The sequence below is a fragment of the Rhinolophus sinicus genome, linkage group LG06 (genome assembly GCF_036562045.2).
Source record: "Rhinolophus sinicus isolate RSC01 linkage group LG06, ASM3656204v1, whole genome shotgun sequence".
Lineage (NCBI taxonomy): Eukaryota > Metazoa > Chordata > Mammalia > Chiroptera > Rhinolophidae > Rhinolophus > Rhinolophus sinicus.
In genome coordinates, this window is record NC_133756.1 from 49,328,691 (window position 1) to 49,349,053 (window position 20,363).

At 37.9% G+C, this 20,363-nt stretch overlaps 2 protein-coding genes and 1 long non-coding RNA gene across 6 annotated transcripts in view; 1 reads left to right on the top strand and 2 right to left on the bottom strand.

The window, feature by feature from the left end:
• Nucleotides 1-4,453, bottom strand: part of ODF2L (outer dense fiber of sperm tails 2 like) — a 54,434-nt gene extending 49,981 nt beyond the window's left edge. The window contains exon 1 of one of the 3 annotated variants that reach the window (XM_074335088.1): nucleotides 4,330-4,453. In XM_074335088.1, the coding sequence (XP_074191189.1) occupies nucleotides 4,330-4,410 (81 nt within the window). In that variant the 5' untranslated portion in view covers nucleotides 4,411-4,453. The remainder of the gene's footprint in view (nucleotides 1-4,329) is intronic. The other 2 variants (XM_074335092.1, XM_074335087.1) reach the window with 2 other exon arrangements.
• Nucleotides 1,077-20,363, top strand: part of CLCA2 (chloride channel accessory 2) — a 40,215-nt gene continuing 20,928 nt past the window's right edge. The window contains exons 1-6 of one of the 2 annotated variants that reach the window (XM_074335086.1): nucleotides 1,077-1,730; nucleotides 2,627-2,764; nucleotides 11,720-11,870; nucleotides 14,530-14,638; nucleotides 15,785-15,944; nucleotides 17,886-18,113. In XM_074335086.1, the coding sequence (XP_074191187.1) occupies nucleotides 1,545-1,730; nucleotides 2,627-2,764; nucleotides 11,720-11,870; nucleotides 14,530-14,638; nucleotides 15,785-15,944; nucleotides 17,886-18,113 (972 nt within the window). In that variant the 5' untranslated portion in view covers nucleotides 1,077-1,544. The remainder of the gene's footprint in view (nucleotides 1,731-2,626; nucleotides 2,765-11,719; nucleotides 11,871-14,529; nucleotides 14,639-15,784; nucleotides 15,945-17,885; nucleotides 18,114-20,363) is intronic. The other variant, XM_019751752.2, reaches the window with a different exon arrangement.
• The window catches only part of LOC141572127 (uncharacterized), a 186,169-nt gene continuing 177,695 nt past the window's right edge, over nucleotides 11,890-20,363 (bottom strand). The window contains exon 4 of the long non-coding RNA XR_012497294.1: nucleotides 11,890-13,929. This is a non-coding gene — a long non-coding RNA (uncharacterized LOC141572127). The remainder of the gene's footprint in view (nucleotides 13,930-20,363) is intronic.

The window sequence follows — 20,363 nt, forward strand, 5'->3', positions numbered from 1 at the left end:
TTCAACAAATATTTATTGAATTAACTGAGCTAGGTGCTGAGGAGGTAATGAGCAAAACAGATTGGGTCCCCTGTCTCATATGCCCTTCAGCAGGAAGCAGACAACCACTCACACAATATGAATGTGACATTGTAACCATAATCATGCTTCAAAGGAGAGGGATCTGATACTGTGAAAGCATGAAAGAGGGGATGTGACATATTTAGGGAGCTTAGCTCAGGCTTCCAGGCCACAACTGGAATTTGAAGGAAAAGCAGGTGAGAAGCAATGAGAGAAGAGGTTCCAAGCAGAGCAACAACAAGAGAAAAATTCCCTTCCATACCCCTTCATGTTGCAGCTCCTAACACGTCATTTCTAGTTTCTTGAGAACATGACAGAACATGATATAGTAACAAACAATGGAATTTGGAGTCCCTTGGTCTCATTCTAACAATATGACAATACCCACACAACCTTGAACACGTTACTTAGATTTTCTAAGCCTTAGATTTGTCACCCATAAAATAGGTATGATAAAACACGTCACACAATAAATGTTAGTTCCTGCCCCCATTGGCTAATTTTCATAATCTTTCTAAGACTCAGTGTCTCACTGAAAAACAGAAGTAACAATTATTCTTGCATCAGGGAATTAACATTTAAATGGGTTCATGTGTAAACTCTAAAACATTGTGAAATTATCAGGTGTTATTAATCATGAAGTAATACTTCATTACTCATGAGGTATTTGTGAGACCTACTATAAACCAGATCCTGTAATAGATACTGGAGAAATGGAAGGTTGAATGAAGCAGAGCCTCACGAGAGAGTTGCTAAAAGAGAAATTCCTTCTTTTTCCTGGCCCAGAGAAAAAGGCAGCAAGGGCAGAGGGAAAGGCCTCTGGGGCCTGCACAGGATCCCAAGTTCCTGGCACTTGGCCCTCCCTGGGGGATATCTGATACCTTCCCCCCAGCCATCAGCTGAGAGCTTGCCCAGACTATGTGACCCAAGGGCCCTAGGGACAGGGCTACAGGATGGATTTCCATATCTTCAAAATAAGCAGACAAGAGAATCTTATAACAAACAAAAAAATGGCTTGAGCGCAGTAGGGAAGTTGTTTTGCTGACTGATGGAGAAGGCTGCCAAGGATAAGGAGAGAAAAATCACTAAAGATTTCTGTGTTTTTACTGATTACTGAAAGTGAGTTGAACAATCCAGATTCTCTGATTTCCAGGCCAGCCAGCCAGGCCTCCCTCTTTCAAGCTCCTTTTGTCTTATTTTCCTCTTCCTTCTGAGAATCATAAAATGAGTAAGAGGTGGAAGATTCCTTCCCAACCATGTTTCAGGAGAAAGCTCAGCCACAGAAGGCAAGTGTGGCATTGCCTAGAAGACTTGTAGAGACAGGTCTCAGATAGATCCACCCCAGATTTTGCAAAGAAGGCACCTCCTTCACAACAAGTTCTAGGACCTTCCAAGTTCAGGAAGAAACTCTACTTCCCCACTGACAACCTGGCACAATGTACCCAGCAGGACCGGTGTGAGTAAACTGGAGGCTTCTCTACAACATGACCCTCAGGGACAATGCAAGTCCTGTTTGCAGCCTGAAGTTTGTGACTCTTCTGGTGGCTCTAAGTCCAGCACTCCTATTCCTGGGAGCCGGAGTGCAGCTTCAAAACAACGGGTATGATGGATTACTCATTGCAATCAATCCTCAGATATCGGAGGATCAGAACCTCATCCCAAATATTAAGGTGAGTGGCAAGTATGAAGTCAAAGCCATTGTCCCATTAGAACAAACCTATAGCCTTCTTGAAGGAGCTAACAACACTGCCAGGTTTGTAATTTGAGCAGTAAAGAGAGCAGTGTTTCTTAAAGATTGCACCCAAAATTATAACTATGCCCAAACCAGTTTGTTTACATAATTCCGTGTAGTCTCAGTTCACAGACTGTTGATCTAGTCCTTTTTGATTTGTTGTTGTTAGTTACTGCTAATTTTAGTGGGGGTTTTTTTCTTTGTTTTCCTACATTACTGTTTTGGGGGTAGCAGCTTTAAAAATAATGCATTGTGGCAACAAAGACCAGATGTTTGATGAATAAGCATGACTGTGCTTATTAAAATCATGTTCTTCATCCCATCCTGAGGGTGAGAAATCTCAGACAGAAAGAGTGAGAGTTTGGATGGAATGCCAAAAAGCAAAATTCTTTCTTTTCACCTGAATGTTCTGTAATTGACTATTTTCACCTTATCGTAAGGGAGTATTATAGCTCCATTACTGAAAAGCCACCTTTTGCTAGTGTTTTAGTGAAATTAGTATCATCACAGGTGTGGTCTTGAATATACCCACGGATGTGACATGAAAAGGATTTGTTTAGTAAAAGCTTAAAAGCTTTTCACAGAATTGGGAAAATTTCATAGGCAAGCCCAGACACATAATTAGTGTCCTAAAATATCTTGTAGAAAACCATGTGAGGTTTATTCATTTTGCTCCTAAGTCTTCTCAAAGTCTAATGCTGTCGCTAAAAGAAATGGGTTCCTTCAAAATATTTTCATTATTTTTTATTACTACTTTATTCAACTATAACCAGAAAACTCAAACATAAAGGATTTATAAGTGATAAAATAAGCTTTTCTTTTATGTGGTTATAGGAAATGATCACTGAAGCTTCTTTTTACCTATTTAATGCTACTAAGAGAAGACTGTTTTTCAGAAGTATAAAGATTTTAATTCCTGCCACATGGAACGCTAATAATTACAGCAAAGTGAAACAAGAATCATATGAAAAGGTAAGAATTCAGAATTTCATTAAATGAGCTTAAATCAAGGAAAAGGAGCCACTAACATACACTGTGTTCAAACTTTAAAAGTGAGAAGTTAAACAAAAATAAGTCATTGATATTAATACACAAATAATATTATTGGGGAGATTGTTATCCACAAAACATATGGAAATACAATACATGAGTATAAATTATGCAGTAAAATTAGCAGAATGCCATTGCCCAGGTAGCCTTTTAGAAGAAGTGTCTACTTTATAACTTATAGGGTCTTTCCTGAAATTTTTGGTTAAGGACCAAAAACTGGTTTTGTCTACTGACTATGAGCTATAACGGAAACAATTCCAAGTAAGACTATCTTTATTTCCCACCCTGTCAGGGGCAGTAAACTTGTATATCCAGACAGAAACATAGGCCACCCACACATACAAAAATACGACTGCCTTCTCCTGCCAGAGTGTAAATTAGCAGAATTTCACATTACCCCAAGCCCAGGACACTGTTTTTGAGGAATATGTTGATAAGAAGGAAGGCAGAGAGTGGGGAGGGATGGAGAGGCTACCTTTTCTTATCCATCCAAAACAATAACTTAACCTTCAAGGGATTCTCATAAGCTGTAGATCATATTGGGTTGGTGCAAAAGTAATGACGGTGTAAAAGGTTAAAAATAATTGTGAAAACCGCCATTATTTTTGCACCAGCCTAATAATTAAGCATCCATGATAATGTCTAGCACATACTAGCATACATGCTATAAATAAATGTTAAATAACTCAGGCAAATGACTGTTTGAAGTTACTGTGAACAAGAACCCTAGCAGCTACCAGTAGGGGCAGAAGCAGAGACATTGAAAAGGTTTGCTCAGGGCTTCAGTAAAGGAGTGGGTTCTAAATCTGTAACTACAGCTCAAACAGAAGGACTAGAACATATGGTACAGTTTCTCTTTTTCTTGTCATTGGTGTGAAATATCCTCAGCCTGTTTTAATTCTTAGCTCTCCTTTGAAGTTATTCTCTTGGTAATTAGATGGTATGGGAATCTAGATAGGGACCCCAGTGTTCTGAAGAGGTTGCAGAGGCTCTTAAAAGCATTTGATTTATGACCAGATGAAAGCATTTGACAGTGCTTGGGCATGGAGATAGGAGAGATGGAGGAACAGAGATAAACTTGGAAGAGAGCTACTGTTTTTTAAGCTTCAACTAAGTGCCAGGCATTCGCCACATATTGTTTAATTCCTTCACACCCTAAAATTAGTTGCTGTTATCACAAATTGAGAAATTGAAGCTCAAATAAAGTAAGGATTTTGTCCCAAGTCCAACAGCTAGTAAATTACAGAGCCACAATTTGAATCCATGTCGACTGGATTCATAAACCCATGTTCTCTGCACTCAGCTATGTTGTTTCTAGCTTTCTATATAGAGTTCATGAACTAATTTGGCCATCTGTGGAAGACAGAAGTATTGGAGATAACCAACCCCAAAACCACACTGTGCTCCTCATCCTAATGAAGAAATAAAGAACTAAAGCAAAAATGAGACTCAGACTGAACAGAAAGATTAAAGAAAAGAAAGGTTACCGAAGGCTGTCCATATAGCTGTTGGATACCAATTTCTTCCACCTCAGGATGTCGATTAAGCAACACTTGGTGAATGAGCATTACATCCAGCCACGTTAGGCACTGCAGAGCACTCAGACAAGTTGGGTATTCCTGTCCCTGTGAATCTACAGTCAGTGGGAAGCAGATGAGGGGACAAAGGGTTAGGACAAGTAGGTAAAAATTGCATTAGTATGGCCTATAAGGTAGGATGCAACCCCGAACAGCCTGAGTATTCCATCCCATGCAGAGCACTTCCCTTTTGCTTCAGGATAAATTTGCAGAAATAGGAATGAGGTTTTGTTCAAATGAAGATTATGCAAGGGCATGACATCTGTAGCTCTTTTCGTAGGTGTTACCTTGCAAATCCCTGGGCTTGAATTCCTATCTTTCTAAAAATAAATGTTAGTTATTATAAAAGTAATTTGTGCTCATGCTCATTGCAAAAAAAGAAAATCAAAGAATGTAGAATTATGGGAAATAAAATAAAAGTATTACCTTCCTCTAGTCCTCAGTGGCGTGCACACACACACACACACACACACACACACACATCATTACCTATATAGTACAAATAGTGATAATTACATATATATGTTTATGTGTGTGTGTGTGTGTGTGTGTGTGTGTGTGTATAAAATCATATTAGGTCTATATTTTCAGCATCGGCTTTTAAAACTTAATACTTCTAAGGGCAAGTCCCAACACAACATATCTTTCTTTCTAAAAACAAAAGAAACAATGTTGTATATAAAATTGTGTGCTATAGATGGTTATTTGAATAAATATTAACTTCAGTTTTGAACTTAAAATATTGTTTTAGTAATACTAATTGAAACGGTCAGGGTGCAAGGTGAAATATAACTTCCATAGAATGATTGTTTTGCTAATCTATTGGTTATGGGAATAAAAGGACAAGGCTTAAAACAAACACATCTTATTGTCTTGTACTGATGAAATAACCCTCAGAAAGTTGTTCACAAAAGGCTGTAACATTTTACAATACAGTTCTGAATGATGTGTAATTGCTCTTAAAATTTCTTTAAATATTTTATTATGTTTTATACTGTTTTATAATGTCAGAATTTTACATTGTTGACTTCTGAAAAAAATTTTCGTTCTGATTAAATTTTACTATATAAAATTTTTTATTGAAGTATAATTGAAATACAATCTTGTATCAGTACAACATAGTGATTCAGCATCAGTATACATTGTGAAATTACCATCAGTCACCATACAAAGTTAATACACTATTGTTGATTATATTCCTCATGCTATACATTTCATCCTTATGACATACATAGATAATCTGGAAGTTTGTACCTTTGATCTCCTTCACCCATTTTGCCCTCTCCCCAACCCTCCTCCCCTCTGGCAACCACTCATCTGTTCTCTGTATCCTTTTTCTTTTTGTTTTTAGAATCCACATATAAGTGAAACCATGCAGTATTTCTCTTTCTCTGTCTGACTGATTTCACTTAGCATAATACCCTCCAGGTCCCTCCATGTTGTTGCCATGGCAAAATTACATTCATTGTTATTCCATGTGTGCCTCTTTAGCCATTCATCAACTGATGGACATTTAGGTTATTTCCATATTTTGGCTATTGTAAATAATGCTTCAATGAACATAGGATGCATATATCTTTTCAAATTAGTGTTTTCATTTTCTTTGGATAAATACCCAGAATTGGATTTGCTGGATCTTATGCTCACTTTATCTCTAATTTTACAAGGAAGCTTCATACTGTTTTCTATAGTGATTGCACCAATTTACAATCCCACCAGAAGTGCACAAAGGTTCCCATTTCTCTGCCTCCTCACAAACACTTTTTATTTCTTAAGTTTCTGATAATAACCATTCTGACAAGTGTGAAATGACATCTCATTGTGGTTTTGATTTGCGTTTCTCTGATTATTAGTGATGTGGAGCATCGTTTCATGTGCCTGTTGGCCATCTGTATGCCTTTGGAAAAATGTTTATTCAGATCTTCTGCACATTTTTTATATTAGATTGTTTTTGTTTTTGTTTTCTGTTATGGAGTTGTATGAGTTCTTGATCTTAGAGAAAAAGCTTTTAAACTTTCACCGTTGAGTATGATATTAGCTGTGTGAACTTGTATATGGCCTTTATTATGTTAAGGGTGCTTCCTCTATACCCACTTTATTGAGAGTTTTTATCATAAATGGAAGTTGAATTTCTCAAATGCTGTTTTTTTGCATTTATTGAGATGATCATATGATTTTTATCTTTCATTTTGTTATTGTGGTGTATTACATTGATTGATTTGTGGATGTTGGACCATCTTTGCATAGCTGGAATAAATCCCACTTGATCATGGTATATGGTCCTTTTAATATATTGTTAAATTTGGTTTGCTAATATTTTGTTGAGGACTTTTGCATCTGTGTTCATCAGGGATATAGGCTTGTAATATCCTTTTTGTGTGTGTGGTGTCCTTGTCTGGTTTTGTTATCAGTGTAATGCTAGCCTCATAAAATGAGTTTGAAAGCATTCCCTCCTTTTCAGTTTTTTTGGAAGAGTTTAAAAAGGATAGGTACTAAATTTTCTTTGAATTTTGGTTGGATTGACCAGTTAAACTGTATGGTTCTGGATTTTTTCCTTTGTTAGGAGGGTTTTACTTACTGATTCACTCTCCTTACTAGTAATTGTTCTATTCAGATTTTCTATTTCTTCATGGTTCAGTCTTGGAAGATTGTATGTTTCTAGACTTGATCTTAGCCAAAAGGCCGAGAAGCGATTGATTTTGTGTTTCTAGGAATTTATCCATTTCCTCTGGGTTGTCTGATTTGTTGGAATATAATTGTTGTTCATAGTAGTCTCCTATGATCCTTTGTATTTCTGTAGTATCATTTGTAACTTCTCTTACATTTCTGATTTTATTTACTTGAGCCCCCTGCTTCTGGGTCTAGCCAAAGGTTTGTTTATTTTGTTTATCTTTTCAAAGAATCCACACTTACTAGTTTCATTGATATTTTCTATTGTTTTGTTAGTTTTTATTTATTTCCATCTGATTTTTAATGCTTTTTTTTCCTTCTGCTAACTTTGGGCTTTGTTTGTTCTTCTTCTTCTTGTTGTTCTTTTAGATGTAAGGTTAGAATGTTTATATGAGGTTTTTATTGTATCTTGAAGTAGGCTTGTATTGCTGTGAACTTGCCTCTTAGAAACACTTTTGCTGTGTCCCATAGATTAAGGTATGTTGTATTTCTGTTTTCATTTTTCTCTAGGTATTTTTCATTTATCCTTTGAGTTCTTCAATAACCCAGTGGTTCTTCAGTAGCATGTTGTTTAATCTCCACATAGTTGTGATTTTTCCAGTTTTCTTCTTTAATGTATTCCTAGATTTCTATCATTGCATTCTGAAAAGATGTCTGATATGATTTCAATATTCTTGAATTTATTGAGACTTATTTTATGGCCTAACATGATCTATCTTGAAGAATGCTCCATGTGGACTTGAGAATGTGTATGATGCTTCCTTTGGATGGAATGTTCTATGTATATCTATTAAGTGTATCTGATCTAATGTGCCCTTTAAGACTGATGTTTCCTATTGACTTTCTGTCTGGGTGACCTATCCATTGATGTAAATGGGATGTTAAAGTTTCTACTATTAATGTATGGTGTCATTCTCTCTTTAGGTATGTTAGTATTTGCTGTAAAGTCTTTTTGTCTAATATTAGTATACCTACCCTAGCTTTCTTTTGGTTTCCATTTGCATGAAGCATCTTTGCCATTCTTTCAATTTCAGTCTGTGTGTCTCCTTACATCTGAAGTGAGTCTCTTGTAGGCAGCTTATAGAAAAGTCTTGTTTATTTATACATTCATCCACTCTGTCTTTTGATTGGAGATTTAGTTCATTTACATTTAAATAATTATTGATAGATATGTACTTACTGCTATTTTGTTAATTTTTTACTGGTTGTTTTGTTTCTCAGTGTTCTTTTTTCCTTCTCTAGTTTTCTTCCCTGTGGTTTGATGACTTTATTTGGTATTATGCTTTCATTTTTTTCTCATTATCTTTTGTGTATCTACTATAGGTTTTTGTTTTGTGGTTACCATCAGGCTCACATAGAACAGCCTATATCTATAAAATGGTCTATTTTAAATTGATAACAAGTTAAGTTTGAACACATTCTAAAACTCTACATTTTACTCACTTTGCCATATTTTATGTTTTTGATGTCACATTTTGCATCTGTTTATTTTATGTGTCAATTAACTAATTATTGTAGTTTTAGTTGTTTTTACTACTTTTTTCTTTTAATTTTATAATAGCTTTATAAGTGATTAATCCATTGCTTTAACTGTATGTGAGATATAGTGAGATTTTTACTTTCATATGTTTTCTTGTTATCAGTGCCATTTCTTTTCAGCTTAAAGAAGTCCCTTTAACATTTCTTGTAAGGCTGAGCTAGTGGTGACAAACTTCTTTGGCTTTTGCTTTTCTAGAGAACTGTATCTCTCCTTGAATTCTGAATGATAACCTTGCTGGACAGAATATTCTTGGTTGGGAGTTTATTCCTCTCAGCACATTGAATATGTCATTCCACTCCCTTCTAGCCTGAAAATGTCTGCTGAAATATCTTCTGATAGCCTTATGGGGTTTCCCTTGTATGTAACAAGTTGTTTTTCTCTCGCTGCTTTTAAGAGTCTCTCTTTATCTTTAACTTATGACATTTTAATTATAATGTGTCTTGGTGTGGATCTCTTTGGGTTCAGCTTATTTGGAACTCTCTGGATTCCTGGGCCTGGATGTCTATTTGCTCCATTGGGTTAGGAAAGTTTTCAACCATTATTTCTTAAAGTAATTTTTATTTCCCTTTTCTCTCTCTCTTTTCCTTCTGGACCCTATAATGTGAATGTTATTCCTCTTGATGTTTTTCCATAGGTCCTTTAAGCCATATTCACTTTTTAAAAACTCTTTTCCCTTTGTGCTGCTGTTTGTGTGAATGCCAATGGTGTGTCTTTCAGTTCACTAACTGGTTCTTCTGCTTCATCCAATTTGTTGTTAAATCCCTCTAGTGTATTTTTCAGTTTAATTATTGTATTCTTTAGCACTGTGGCTTACATTTGGTACTTTCTTCTATTTTCTATTTCTTTGTTGGCATTCTCACTTTGTTCATTCATTCTTCTCTAGAGTGCAGGAAACATCTTTATGACCATTACTTTGAAGTTTTTATCTGGTAGATTACAGTATTATTAAAGTCTTTTTTCTGAGGTTTTCTCTTGTCCTGTCATTTAGAACATATTTCTTTTTTCCCTCATTATGCTTGACTCTGTTTTTGTTTCTATGTGTTAGGTGAGACAGCTATTTTGCTCAGTTTTGAATGAGTGGCCCTGTGTAGGTGATGAAGCTTATCATTCAACCTTGCCCTAGCTCTTGGTTGTCCCTTGAACTGTTGTGATGGTTGAAACATCCAGATTTACACTTAATAGGTACCCATTGTTAAAGGAGTGCCAAGACCTGTCAGTGTCTCAAGGGTAGAAATCTCATTTGCACCTAATTTCAGGCTGATTGGAAGCCAGACCTTCAGGCAGCAGCTTTTAAAGTATGCAAATATATACAATCTCATGGGAACACAATCATAATCCCTGCTGGTCTCCAGATCAGGAGATTCGGAGGCATTTCCTAGGTGACAGATACAAAAATTGTGGCTCCAGACAAGTGTGTAAGCTCCTTTCTCAGAGGTATCATTGAGCTATAGTGAGTTCAAGTGGGTGCATAAGGATGACTGCATTCCCTGGGAGCACCTCCTTAGCCTCTATATGTGGGGGAAACCTGAAGTCTGTCCCTCAGGCTCAAACTCCCAGATGAGCAAATAGGTCTTTTCCACATGAAGGCTGGGGGTGGTTTCAGCCTGCTGTTTGTGCCGTGCACTGAAGGTGGTAGCCTGCCAATAATTGTCTTTCCAATTGTTACAGTCCAATGGAGCCCAAGAGCATCAGCTCCCTTGGCCATCAAGGCCAGGTGATCAAGGGGCATCATCTGTGTATGTTGCACATGGCTGCTGGCTTTAGTGAGGCAGCTAGAGAGTACAGGCATTGGGGCACGCTTGCTGTCTTCAGCAAGGCAGCAAGAAACCCTTGACTGCCATGCCTGAGGACTTCAGTACTGCAACAGGAGAATGTTTTGTCTGTGTGTACACATTAACTGCCTTTAGGGAGGGAGCAGGAGAATACTGTGATCATTAGTGCTTGCAGGTCCCAGCCAGGGAGTTAGCGAGTGTTGCAACCACCTGTGCTCTGGGAGTTTAGCAAGGGAGCAGGAGAATGTTGATGGCTTTCTCCTTGCCTGCCACAGCTAGGGAGTGGTTGAGTGCTGCAAACCTGCTCTCCAGTTTCAGGAAGGCAGGGGGACCCTGCAGCAACTTGTCACCCCTCCATGTCCTAGCAATGCAGCAGGAGAGTGCAGCATCAGAGCTTGCTCTCGCCAGTGCTAGCAGGGCAAGCGAAGAGTGCAAAAATGGATCCTGACAGTGCCTCCATCTCTGGAGAGAGTTTGAACTATACTCTGCCTCTTTAGCAGATGTTTTAAGAGTAGTAAATAAATCTCCTTCACAGAGAGTCTAGGTGCTTTTCAAATTTATGCTTTTCAGTTGAGTCCTGGGGCAACTGAACCCTCACGTGAGCCCTTTAAAAGGAGAATCTCAGTTACCTATAGCCCTTGGGGCCCCTTGGACATCAGCCCCACTGGTTTTCTAGACCAGACATGTTGGAGGCAGACCCCAAAGGTTGGGGTGCTTGATGTGGGGCTCTTCTCCTTGATGATATCCCTCCCTATTGTGTGTTGCCACATTTGGCATGTGGTTTTTTTGGTGAGAGCTGTCTCTGACTCTCCTACCCATCTCAATGTGGTCCTTTTATCTTTTTTCATGGAGGAGCAATTTATCCCACTTTCAGATCATTTCAGAGGGAAATGATCCATATGTAGCTGTAGATTAAGTATGTCCATGGAAGGAGGTGAGTTCAGCATCTTTCTGTGCCACCATGTTGGGCCCCCTTTTGAAGATGGCATAGCTTAGTGTAATTTGAGAAAATTTTAATATGGAAAATGGGGGGAGGGGGTCAAATGGAAGTAATGAAGCTCTGTGGAAATTTGCTAAACTTTTCAAATATACATGTTTTTTAAAGTGCCGAATAATTCTGTTAATATTTAATTGTGAATGCATCTTAAACTCCATCTGAGGCGTTGTTTAAAATCTGCTTTTAAATTGGGATATAATTCATACAACAAAATGCACAGATCTTAAGTGTACAGCTCAAAGAATTTTAATATGTATATGTTGATATCACCAACATCACAGTTGAGATATAGAGTATTACAATGTATTTCTTTTGATTTAGGCAAATGTCATAGTGACTAACTGGTATGGGGCACATGGAGGTGATCCATATACCCTACAATACAGAGGGTGTGGAAAAGAGGGAAAATACATTCATTTCACACCTGACTTTCTACTAAATGATGACTTAATAGCTGGCTATGGATCACGAGGTAAGTGTGACCAATCAAGAACTAGACATCGGACCGTTACTGTTTACCATATTCTGTGCTTAGTACCAAAAGGGACTCCGAGAACCTGAAACCTTCCAAAGGCTTACCATATGGATGGGGAGAGAGACCACATGCCCATTAAAAACTGAGGAACAAAATGAGCCAGAAAAAGTTAAGCACAAGATTAGTGGTCCAGAGAAGGAGTACTACAAGCATGTAGTGAAAAGAGAGACTATTTTGAGCTAAGGATGGTCAGAAATGGCCTCAGGAAGCACAGAAACTTCAAGGTTGAATATCATTTTGATAAAAGGAAGGAAGGGAGAGAACAGTGGAAAGAGTATGAATAAATCTGTGGCAGAAGAGGCAGGGCATATTTGAGAGATGGGGGCTGTCGACTCTTTCAATGGTGCAGAGTGACTGTGGGTAGTGACATAGTGAGAGAAAATGCTGAAACGAACATGGGGGTAAGGGATGGGGAGCTTAAAAAGCTCAAATAGGTGAGTCATTACTGAAGGCTTATGAGCACAGGACTGCCACCATCAAAACAGTATTTTAGGATGATGAATTGGTCCGTGTGTATAATCTGGCTTCCTCAGATCAATGACAGAGAAACTGAGCATCAGGAGAACAGCTAAGAGAAGTCCAGGTGTGAGGCCATGGGATTTGACTGTGGAGGCAGTGAGATGCGAAGGACAGGGAAGATAGTGATAAGAACAATGACAATTTTCTATGTGCCAGGTGCTGTGTTGTTTGCTTTTCAAATGTTATCTTGTTTAATCCTAACAACTCTAAGTAATGAGAGATATTCCAGAAAGGAAAACAAGAGCTAGAGGTCTGAACTGCTACAGAGTGACAAACAAGGGGGATGTGAGGGTGGCATTAAATACACAAATAGAATTTCTGCCTGGATTAAAGGGGAAATGCCCAAGTCTTGTTGAGGCCAGGCGATGGTGCGTAGCACTGGACTATCCTGGTGGAAAAGCACAGGCTGCAATGGGATGTGGATGGTTGGAGCTTGGGAGTCAAGGTCATCGGTTTGGAGACTGGCTGAGATCTCAGGGAGAAGCTGCAGTGAGAAAAGATCAGCAGCTCAAGGGCTAACCATCCCATTCTTAATTTTTTGTTTTTGATTTGAACATACAGTAGTGCCTTTCAAATGATGATTTCATTTTTACCCCCATTTACATCTAAATAGATTCTGTTCTCCTCTATATAGCTAGTAGGGAGGGCAGCAACACACTCTATAAAACACACTTTCTAAAACACTTAAAACTTTATAAGAGTATTTTTTCTGGTAGCTATGAGGTGCTGATAATCTCTGCATAAACATGTGACTTCATCAGCACTTCTAAACTCCATGAGTAGGCACAAACTTTTCCTTAACACTTTCAACTGAGACTGTTCCCCTCCCTTCCTTTGTCCAAATGTCCCCAAATTGCACAATATGCTGCAGCCTGAGTCAACTCAGCAAACACTTCCTGGGTTCCCAGAACTTAAAAATTCAGACAAAGGAAAAGTACACTTTGGAAGGGCAGTTAATCTGGAAAGCTTCAAGGAGGGAGAAGCCAGTTTTGATCTAACGTTGAAAGAAATGCAAGAATTAGAGAGGTAGAGGAAAAATTATAAAAGTCTGATGATGAGGATGAGGGTTTCCATGAGCTAAGAGTCGGAGATAACTATAAACATGAAGAACCCGGGATAAAATAAAAAAGAAAGGACCATCAAGCTGGAGAGGAAGTTCTATGATCATTTTGCTTCTTCCTCCCTCCCTGGCCCCCAGGTTTCAATCATTGCTCTGGATAATAGAATTACCTACAAGAAAAGAGCAAGATGCTTGGATAACACAGACTGAAGAACAGGAAAGTTTTATTTGATTTTGTGCCTTAGTCCGTTTGGGCTGCTATAACAGCCTAAGGACTGGGTGGCTTATAAACAGCAGAAATTTATTTCTCACAGTTCTGGAGGCTGGAAGTCCAAGATCAAGGCACCAGCAGATTCAGTGTCTGGTGAGGACCCACTTCTTGGTCCATAAACAGCCATCTTGTCACTATGTTCTCACCTGGCAGAAAGAGGAAAGGAACTCTTGAGGTCTCTTTTATAAGGTCACTAATCACATTATGAGGACTCCACCACCCTCATGACCTAATGACCTCCCAAAGCCCCACCCCCCAATGCCAGCACATTGGGGGTTAGGGTTTCAACATATGAATTTTGGGGGAACATAACCATTCAGTCCATTGCACTTAAATATGCTTCTTTCCTTTTCCCCAAATCCTGCAATTGTAGGTCTATATGAGGCTAAATAGAAGCCTGTTAGGCAGTTTCATTGGGGAAATGAGAGGATGTGGGAATCCTCACTAGTTTCAACTAAATGTGCAACAAGTAAATCACTGGTTTGCATTTACAGGACTAAATATATTTTCACACTGCTTCTTTTATAATGATGGGGCATAAAGTAATAGGTGGCGAACGGGGTGGGGAAGAGGAAAGTGGAAGAGAGAATTGTACTTCAACCGTTAGAATGAGTATGTATAGTCAAGTAACGTTACATCTTCACTGATTAGCAAGGTCCATCCCTGATATTTTAGAAATTTGAAAAAAAAAAAAAAGAGAGAGAGAGAGAGAAAGAAATTCAAAACAAATGCTCTGTCTTCCACAGGCAGAGTATTTGTCCATGAATGGGCCCATCTCCGTTGGGGTGTATTTGATGAATATAACAATGAGAAACCTGTCTACATAAATGGGCAAAATCAAATTAAAGCGACAAGGTTAGTAATTTTTCTCATGTTTAAAATTCATTGTTTATTTTCTACTCTAAAGTTTTTTTATAATGGCAGCTAAACTTAATTAAAATTTCTAGTTTTTAAATGTTATTGCATTTTTTAAATATTTATGTGGTTCAAATATCAAGACAATATAAAAAGTTATATTGTTAGATATCTCACTCCTATCACTGTCTTCACCCTGCAGCCTCTCATTCCCTCTAGATATCCATTTTTTATTAGTTTCTTGTTTGTTTTTTCAGTATTTCTTTAGAAAAATTCAAACAAATATGAATATATATTTTTCCTCACTCTGTTTTTTTAAATAATTGCATAATATTTCATTGTGTGGATGTAACATATTGTTCAATCACTCTCTTATTGTTGAACAAGTGGGTTGTTCCCAATCTTTTACTACCAATAACACTAACAGGTCATAATGCTATCTGTGTGTCATTTCTTATGTATGCAGGCAGATCTGTATATCTATTGAATAGCTTCCAAAAATTACTGGGTCAGATGGTACTCTCAGCTGCAATTTTGGTAGATATTAACTGATTCCTCACCTAAAGTTTGCATTGGTTTTTCACTCCCATTGATAGCATTTGAGATTACTTATTTAGGAAAGAATCATTTTAAATATTAGGTTGGTGCAAAAGTAATTGCGAAAAATTAGTTTAACAACAAAAAAAAGAAATTAATTAATTAATTTAAAAAAGTAATTGCGGTTTAAGAGGTTAAAAATAATTGCAAAACCCGCAATTATTTCTACACCAACCTAATACCATCATTACGTGGTCATTCTCTTCATCCTCTCATGTCCAATGACAACCAGCTCAAAGGAGCCCTGGCTCAGGTCACTGTCACTCATGCTTTTCCTTGGACATCCAAAAGTTCATGTTGATTTCCTGGTAACTTTTGCTTTGACCCAGTTTAGTTGGTAAAGCCCTTGGCAATACAGAACCTCTCATAAATTCTTTAAAATAAAATGGAGTACATTTCTAAATTGATGAACTTTCTCAATAGAGTTTTTTAAATGTTTTCATGTGTACCTAGCAAGCTACAATCTTTGCAATTTATTATTATATGAGCTAGTACAGAAAAAAACACAAGTATTTCTAAAATAGACCCAATTTTTCTCTCTATTTTTAGGTGTTCATCTGAAATCACAGGGATGTTTGTGTGTGAAAAAGGCCCTTGCCCCCAAGAAAACTGTATTATTAGTAAGCTTTTCCAAGAAGGATGCATGTTTCTATACAATAGCACCCAAAATGCAACTGCATCAATAATGTTCATGCAAAGTTTGTCGTCTGTAAGTATGGCCTTGGAATGATAAACTCCTACAAGATTCCATCTCTTCCCACGACGCATATGTTTTAAGTCTTTAAACAAAAAGACAAGATTCACTGTGTTTTAGAGCTTGGGGGAACTTGGAGTTCAACTGGTTTTTATTTTACAGATTAAAAGCAAAACTGAGGCCCCAAAGATGATCCCCAAAAATAGATCCCTTTAGAAAAGTGATTATTTACTTTCCGGGGAAGGCCATTTAACAAGGGGAGCCCTATAGGTCTCAAAATAAAGTGCAGATAAGGTGGTGTTCCTGTATCCTTTCACAGGAAAGTCCTGGGTTAATGAGAGTGATATAACACAAGATTATGTTTCTGTTCTTTGAGGTAGTAATTCATTCTTAATTTTACTTTCTAATCCTCTTTTACTTGTTTTGCATAGTCTAGAACTTGAAAAGAAAAGTCAGGTGCTACCAAGGGAAGTCAACTAACCTACTTAGATTTGCTTGTTCAGAAACTCAACCTTGTCAACATTCCACACTAATTAACAAGAGACTAGTGTATAAATCCATAACATCATTTTAAGAATTATCATTTTAAAAGAATACTCTGTCATGAGGATCTAACACTTGCCTCTTCAGGCCAGCATGGAACAGACGAATTCTCACCAGATCCCTGTTCTGAGAGCATGGAATCAGAAAGGAGGGAGTTAGGTAACACAGAGGTTTAGTGGCATCAGCCTATATCTCTCCATCTTCACAAACCCCTGAAGGTCAAGTCTATGGGTCATCTCTTCTCCACGGAGAATGGAGCACTGAGGGCCCGTGCCTCTGTGAAGTTTTCTGTTTCCATGGCTGACCAATGCCCCTTGGAGCAACACGTTCTTTTTTTATATAACATTTTTCTTCAGTTTGGTTTTAGTCAAGGATAGGAGTCCTTTTTTAACTTCGAAGTGATTTTTCATATTTCCTGTCCAGTCCATTCTGTTTTGAGTTTATAGCTTAATGTCTTAAGTCGTCAACCTAATTCCATGTATTTCATCCACATTGTTTTTGACAAGGTACTGTCTTTGTGATCCTTTGAGAGACCTACACATTAATATCCAGTCAGATAAGTTTTACAATCTTTCAACAATAGTCATGCAACATAGAGAAAGGAGTTAAAAACAAATAACGACAACAACAAAAATAGGTTTCACCCCTGTCTCCCCATCCTACGAAGCAATTATTAACATTTTGAAGTTTCAGCTTCCTCTTCGATGAAATTAGAAATGGGACTGAGGGAATTTTCTAGCTCTAAGCGCCCATGGCTCTATTAGCAGGAAGCACCTATTCTTTGTAGGAACACAGGCACTGGGAATAGATGGTGACTCTACTTTGCAATGCAAACCATACCTTTATAAGGGGTGTTGACATAAGGTTGGTATTAAATGAATTATATCTATATTTCCAAATGGGGAGAAAGATCAAGAAGTAAATTTAAGTTGGTGTTTTCCTTATCCTGTTCTTACAGACATCAATATTTGAACTAGATCATTATATATGTTGACTGACAATAAAGGTGTAGTGGTCATTAAATATGATTTCAACAAAAAGACACCAAGATAACATCTCCTGGGGTGTTTTCTTTAACACAGTATCATGCTAAGGAAGGTGGGAGATTGTTTTGTTTTGTTTGTAAACTCAGATATATATACATGGTCTGCTCTCTGTTATCCATGTGCAAATAGACTTTAATAGCACTTGATTGTAGTATCACAAGGGTGCCAAAGGTTTCAAGCGAAGGGTGCCAAAAATTAAGTTAAATTTGATGTCATTCTTGAAGTAAAGAAGAACATTGCTATGGTTCTTCTAATTTCCCAAGTCTTAGCTCGCCTCTCCTTTTACCTTGAGTTGCTTGCGAATGAGAAATATGTCTAGAATGACAGGAGAGCCTTTATTATCTGATAGGCTTTGTTCTGTTTCCAGGTGGTTGAATTCTGTAACGCAAGTACCCACAACCAAGAAGCTCCAAACCTACAGAACCAAATGTGCAGCCTCAGAAGTACGTGGGATGTAATCTCAGAGTCTGCTGACTTTAATAACAGCGTTGCCGTGAATGGGACTGAGCTCCCGCCTCCTCCCACGTTCTCCCTTGTACAGGCTGGCGAAAAAGTGGTCTGTTTAGTCCTGGATGTGTCCAGCAAGATGGCAGAGGTAGCATTTTGAGTCAAAATCGTTGTAAAACACTCATCCTTTTTTTTTTTTTCTATCAGTTTTTAATTCTTTTTATTTTCAGAGGGTGAGGGCAAAAGAAGGGGAGGCGAGAGGTTTGAATAGTCATGGTCTTTTCTTGGGGACAAGACGAAAAAATACAGAATGTACTCCAGAAATTAAGATAATGCAGAAAAATGAAACCCACAGAAAATTCCTAACCTTCTTTTTTGTTACTAATTGCAATATTTTCCATCCAAGACCTGTTTCCAAAATTCTGACATGTAATAAAAGGCTCCTATCTGGCCACATTCCACTCACTGGTAAAGATCTCTGGTGGGGGCAAGAAACTATGAATTTATAGCAAGTGTGCATGTCCATGCTGTGTGTATTTTCCATGTCATTGTAGACAGAAAATCATATCTCAGTCATCTGGCAATCGAGCAGCCTTCCAGAAACCCACTCTCAAAAGCTCCAGAACGCTCAGATGATGGTTAAAGGCTTAGTCCATGGAGTCAGGCAGATATGCTTTAAATCCTTGTTCCTTCACTTACTGTCTGTGTAATGAAGAGTAAAATCAGCTCTCTGAAGCTCAGATTTCTCATCTGTAAAGTACAGGCAATGATACCTACTTTCAGTGCTGTGACAGGACTAGCTCATACGGGCTCAGGAGAGTCAGTTGTTCAAGTTTTAGGAAATTTGCAAACCAGTTGTTAAACAGCCATTTTTCAACTATATAGACTTAAAATTAAATAAAATATATTAAAGAAAACATAAACAATTCTCAAAACGCATTACTTCCTCTTTATTTTTCTACTACTATTTATTATCTATGCCTGGAGTCAATAAATTACAGCCCATGGGCCAAGTTTGGACCCCTACCTGTTTTTGCATAGGACACAAGCTAAAACTGGGTTTACTTTTTAAATGGTTAAGGAAAAAATAAAGAGAACAATAATATTTTATGATGTGAAAGTTATATGAAATTCAAATTTCATTGCCCATAATAAAGTTGTATTAAAAGACAGCAACACTCACTTGCTTACATATTATCTATTGCCACTTTAGTGATAATAGCAGAGTTGGGTAGTTGCAACAGAGCCAAGCCTAAGATATTTACCCTCTGGCCCTTTACAGAAAATGTCTGCTGATCCCTGATCTACACTCTTGAGGTTATTTTCTGTCCATTGTATCTATATGGGTCTGTATCTCTTCCCAGCTCTGCTTTTAGTGACTACACTGACAGCTTGAAATCAGCCTCAGTGAGAGAGTATTGGCTCCACAGAAATTGCTAGTGGCAACAAATCAAGGCCTCTCTCTCTCTCTCTCTATCTCCCCCCCCCCCCCCCAGAAATGCAGTTTTTAAACATTTGCCAGCACACCACTGTCTACTTCATAGTGTTGTTGAGAGGGAAATGAGAGAATGAATATGACGTTTTTGGTTTCTAAGTGGTGGCTATTATTTTATTATAGTATTTGTCCTGAGGGAGCGTTTAGCCTCTTGCATTCTCTCCATCAGTAGTCCTGGGAAATTTGCCTTTTTTGGCTTATCTCTGAAGTATTAGTAACACCACTGATACATCAGCTTCCAGGTAATTTTGTAATCTTGCCCACCTGCAGTTGATTAGGCAATGATCTTCTCAGATATGGTGTCAGGATAATTTACATTAGCTAGCTGCTTCTGTTGAGTAAGAACAATTGAATGAGAGGGAAACATAGCTGTACTTGAGTGAAGACCTGAGAGAAGCAGAAGAGAAATAAGCCTAACATAACAAACTCATGACAAAGCTAACTTCCCTCCTTTTTCTTGATAATACTGTCACTGAATCATCATGACCATCCGTTTACTTATCAGGCGCCAATACTGTGCTGGCTTGGGGGGATACAGAAATCACAAACTAGGGTCTCTGTATGAAATGCTCATAATCTAATGACGGAGACATGACACACATGTGACACATGTGTGAATAAATACAATACAGTGTGACAATGCTCCAGAGATGTGAGGCAGCATCTAGTGCTGTAGAAGTGACTGAAGATGAACTTGGAGTTGAATCTTGAAGGATGAGAAGGTGAGGTGAGGTAAGGGGTATGAAGGAAGGACTTTCCAGGGTAGGGAAGAGTATGTGCAGTGACTGACAGGCAAAATTAGAAAGATTCATTCAGGGAAAGTGCATCAACTGGTATGGTTATAACTAGTATTGGGTGGCTTTAAGGAAATGGCAAAAATGGAGAGATGGTATGAATTTAAGA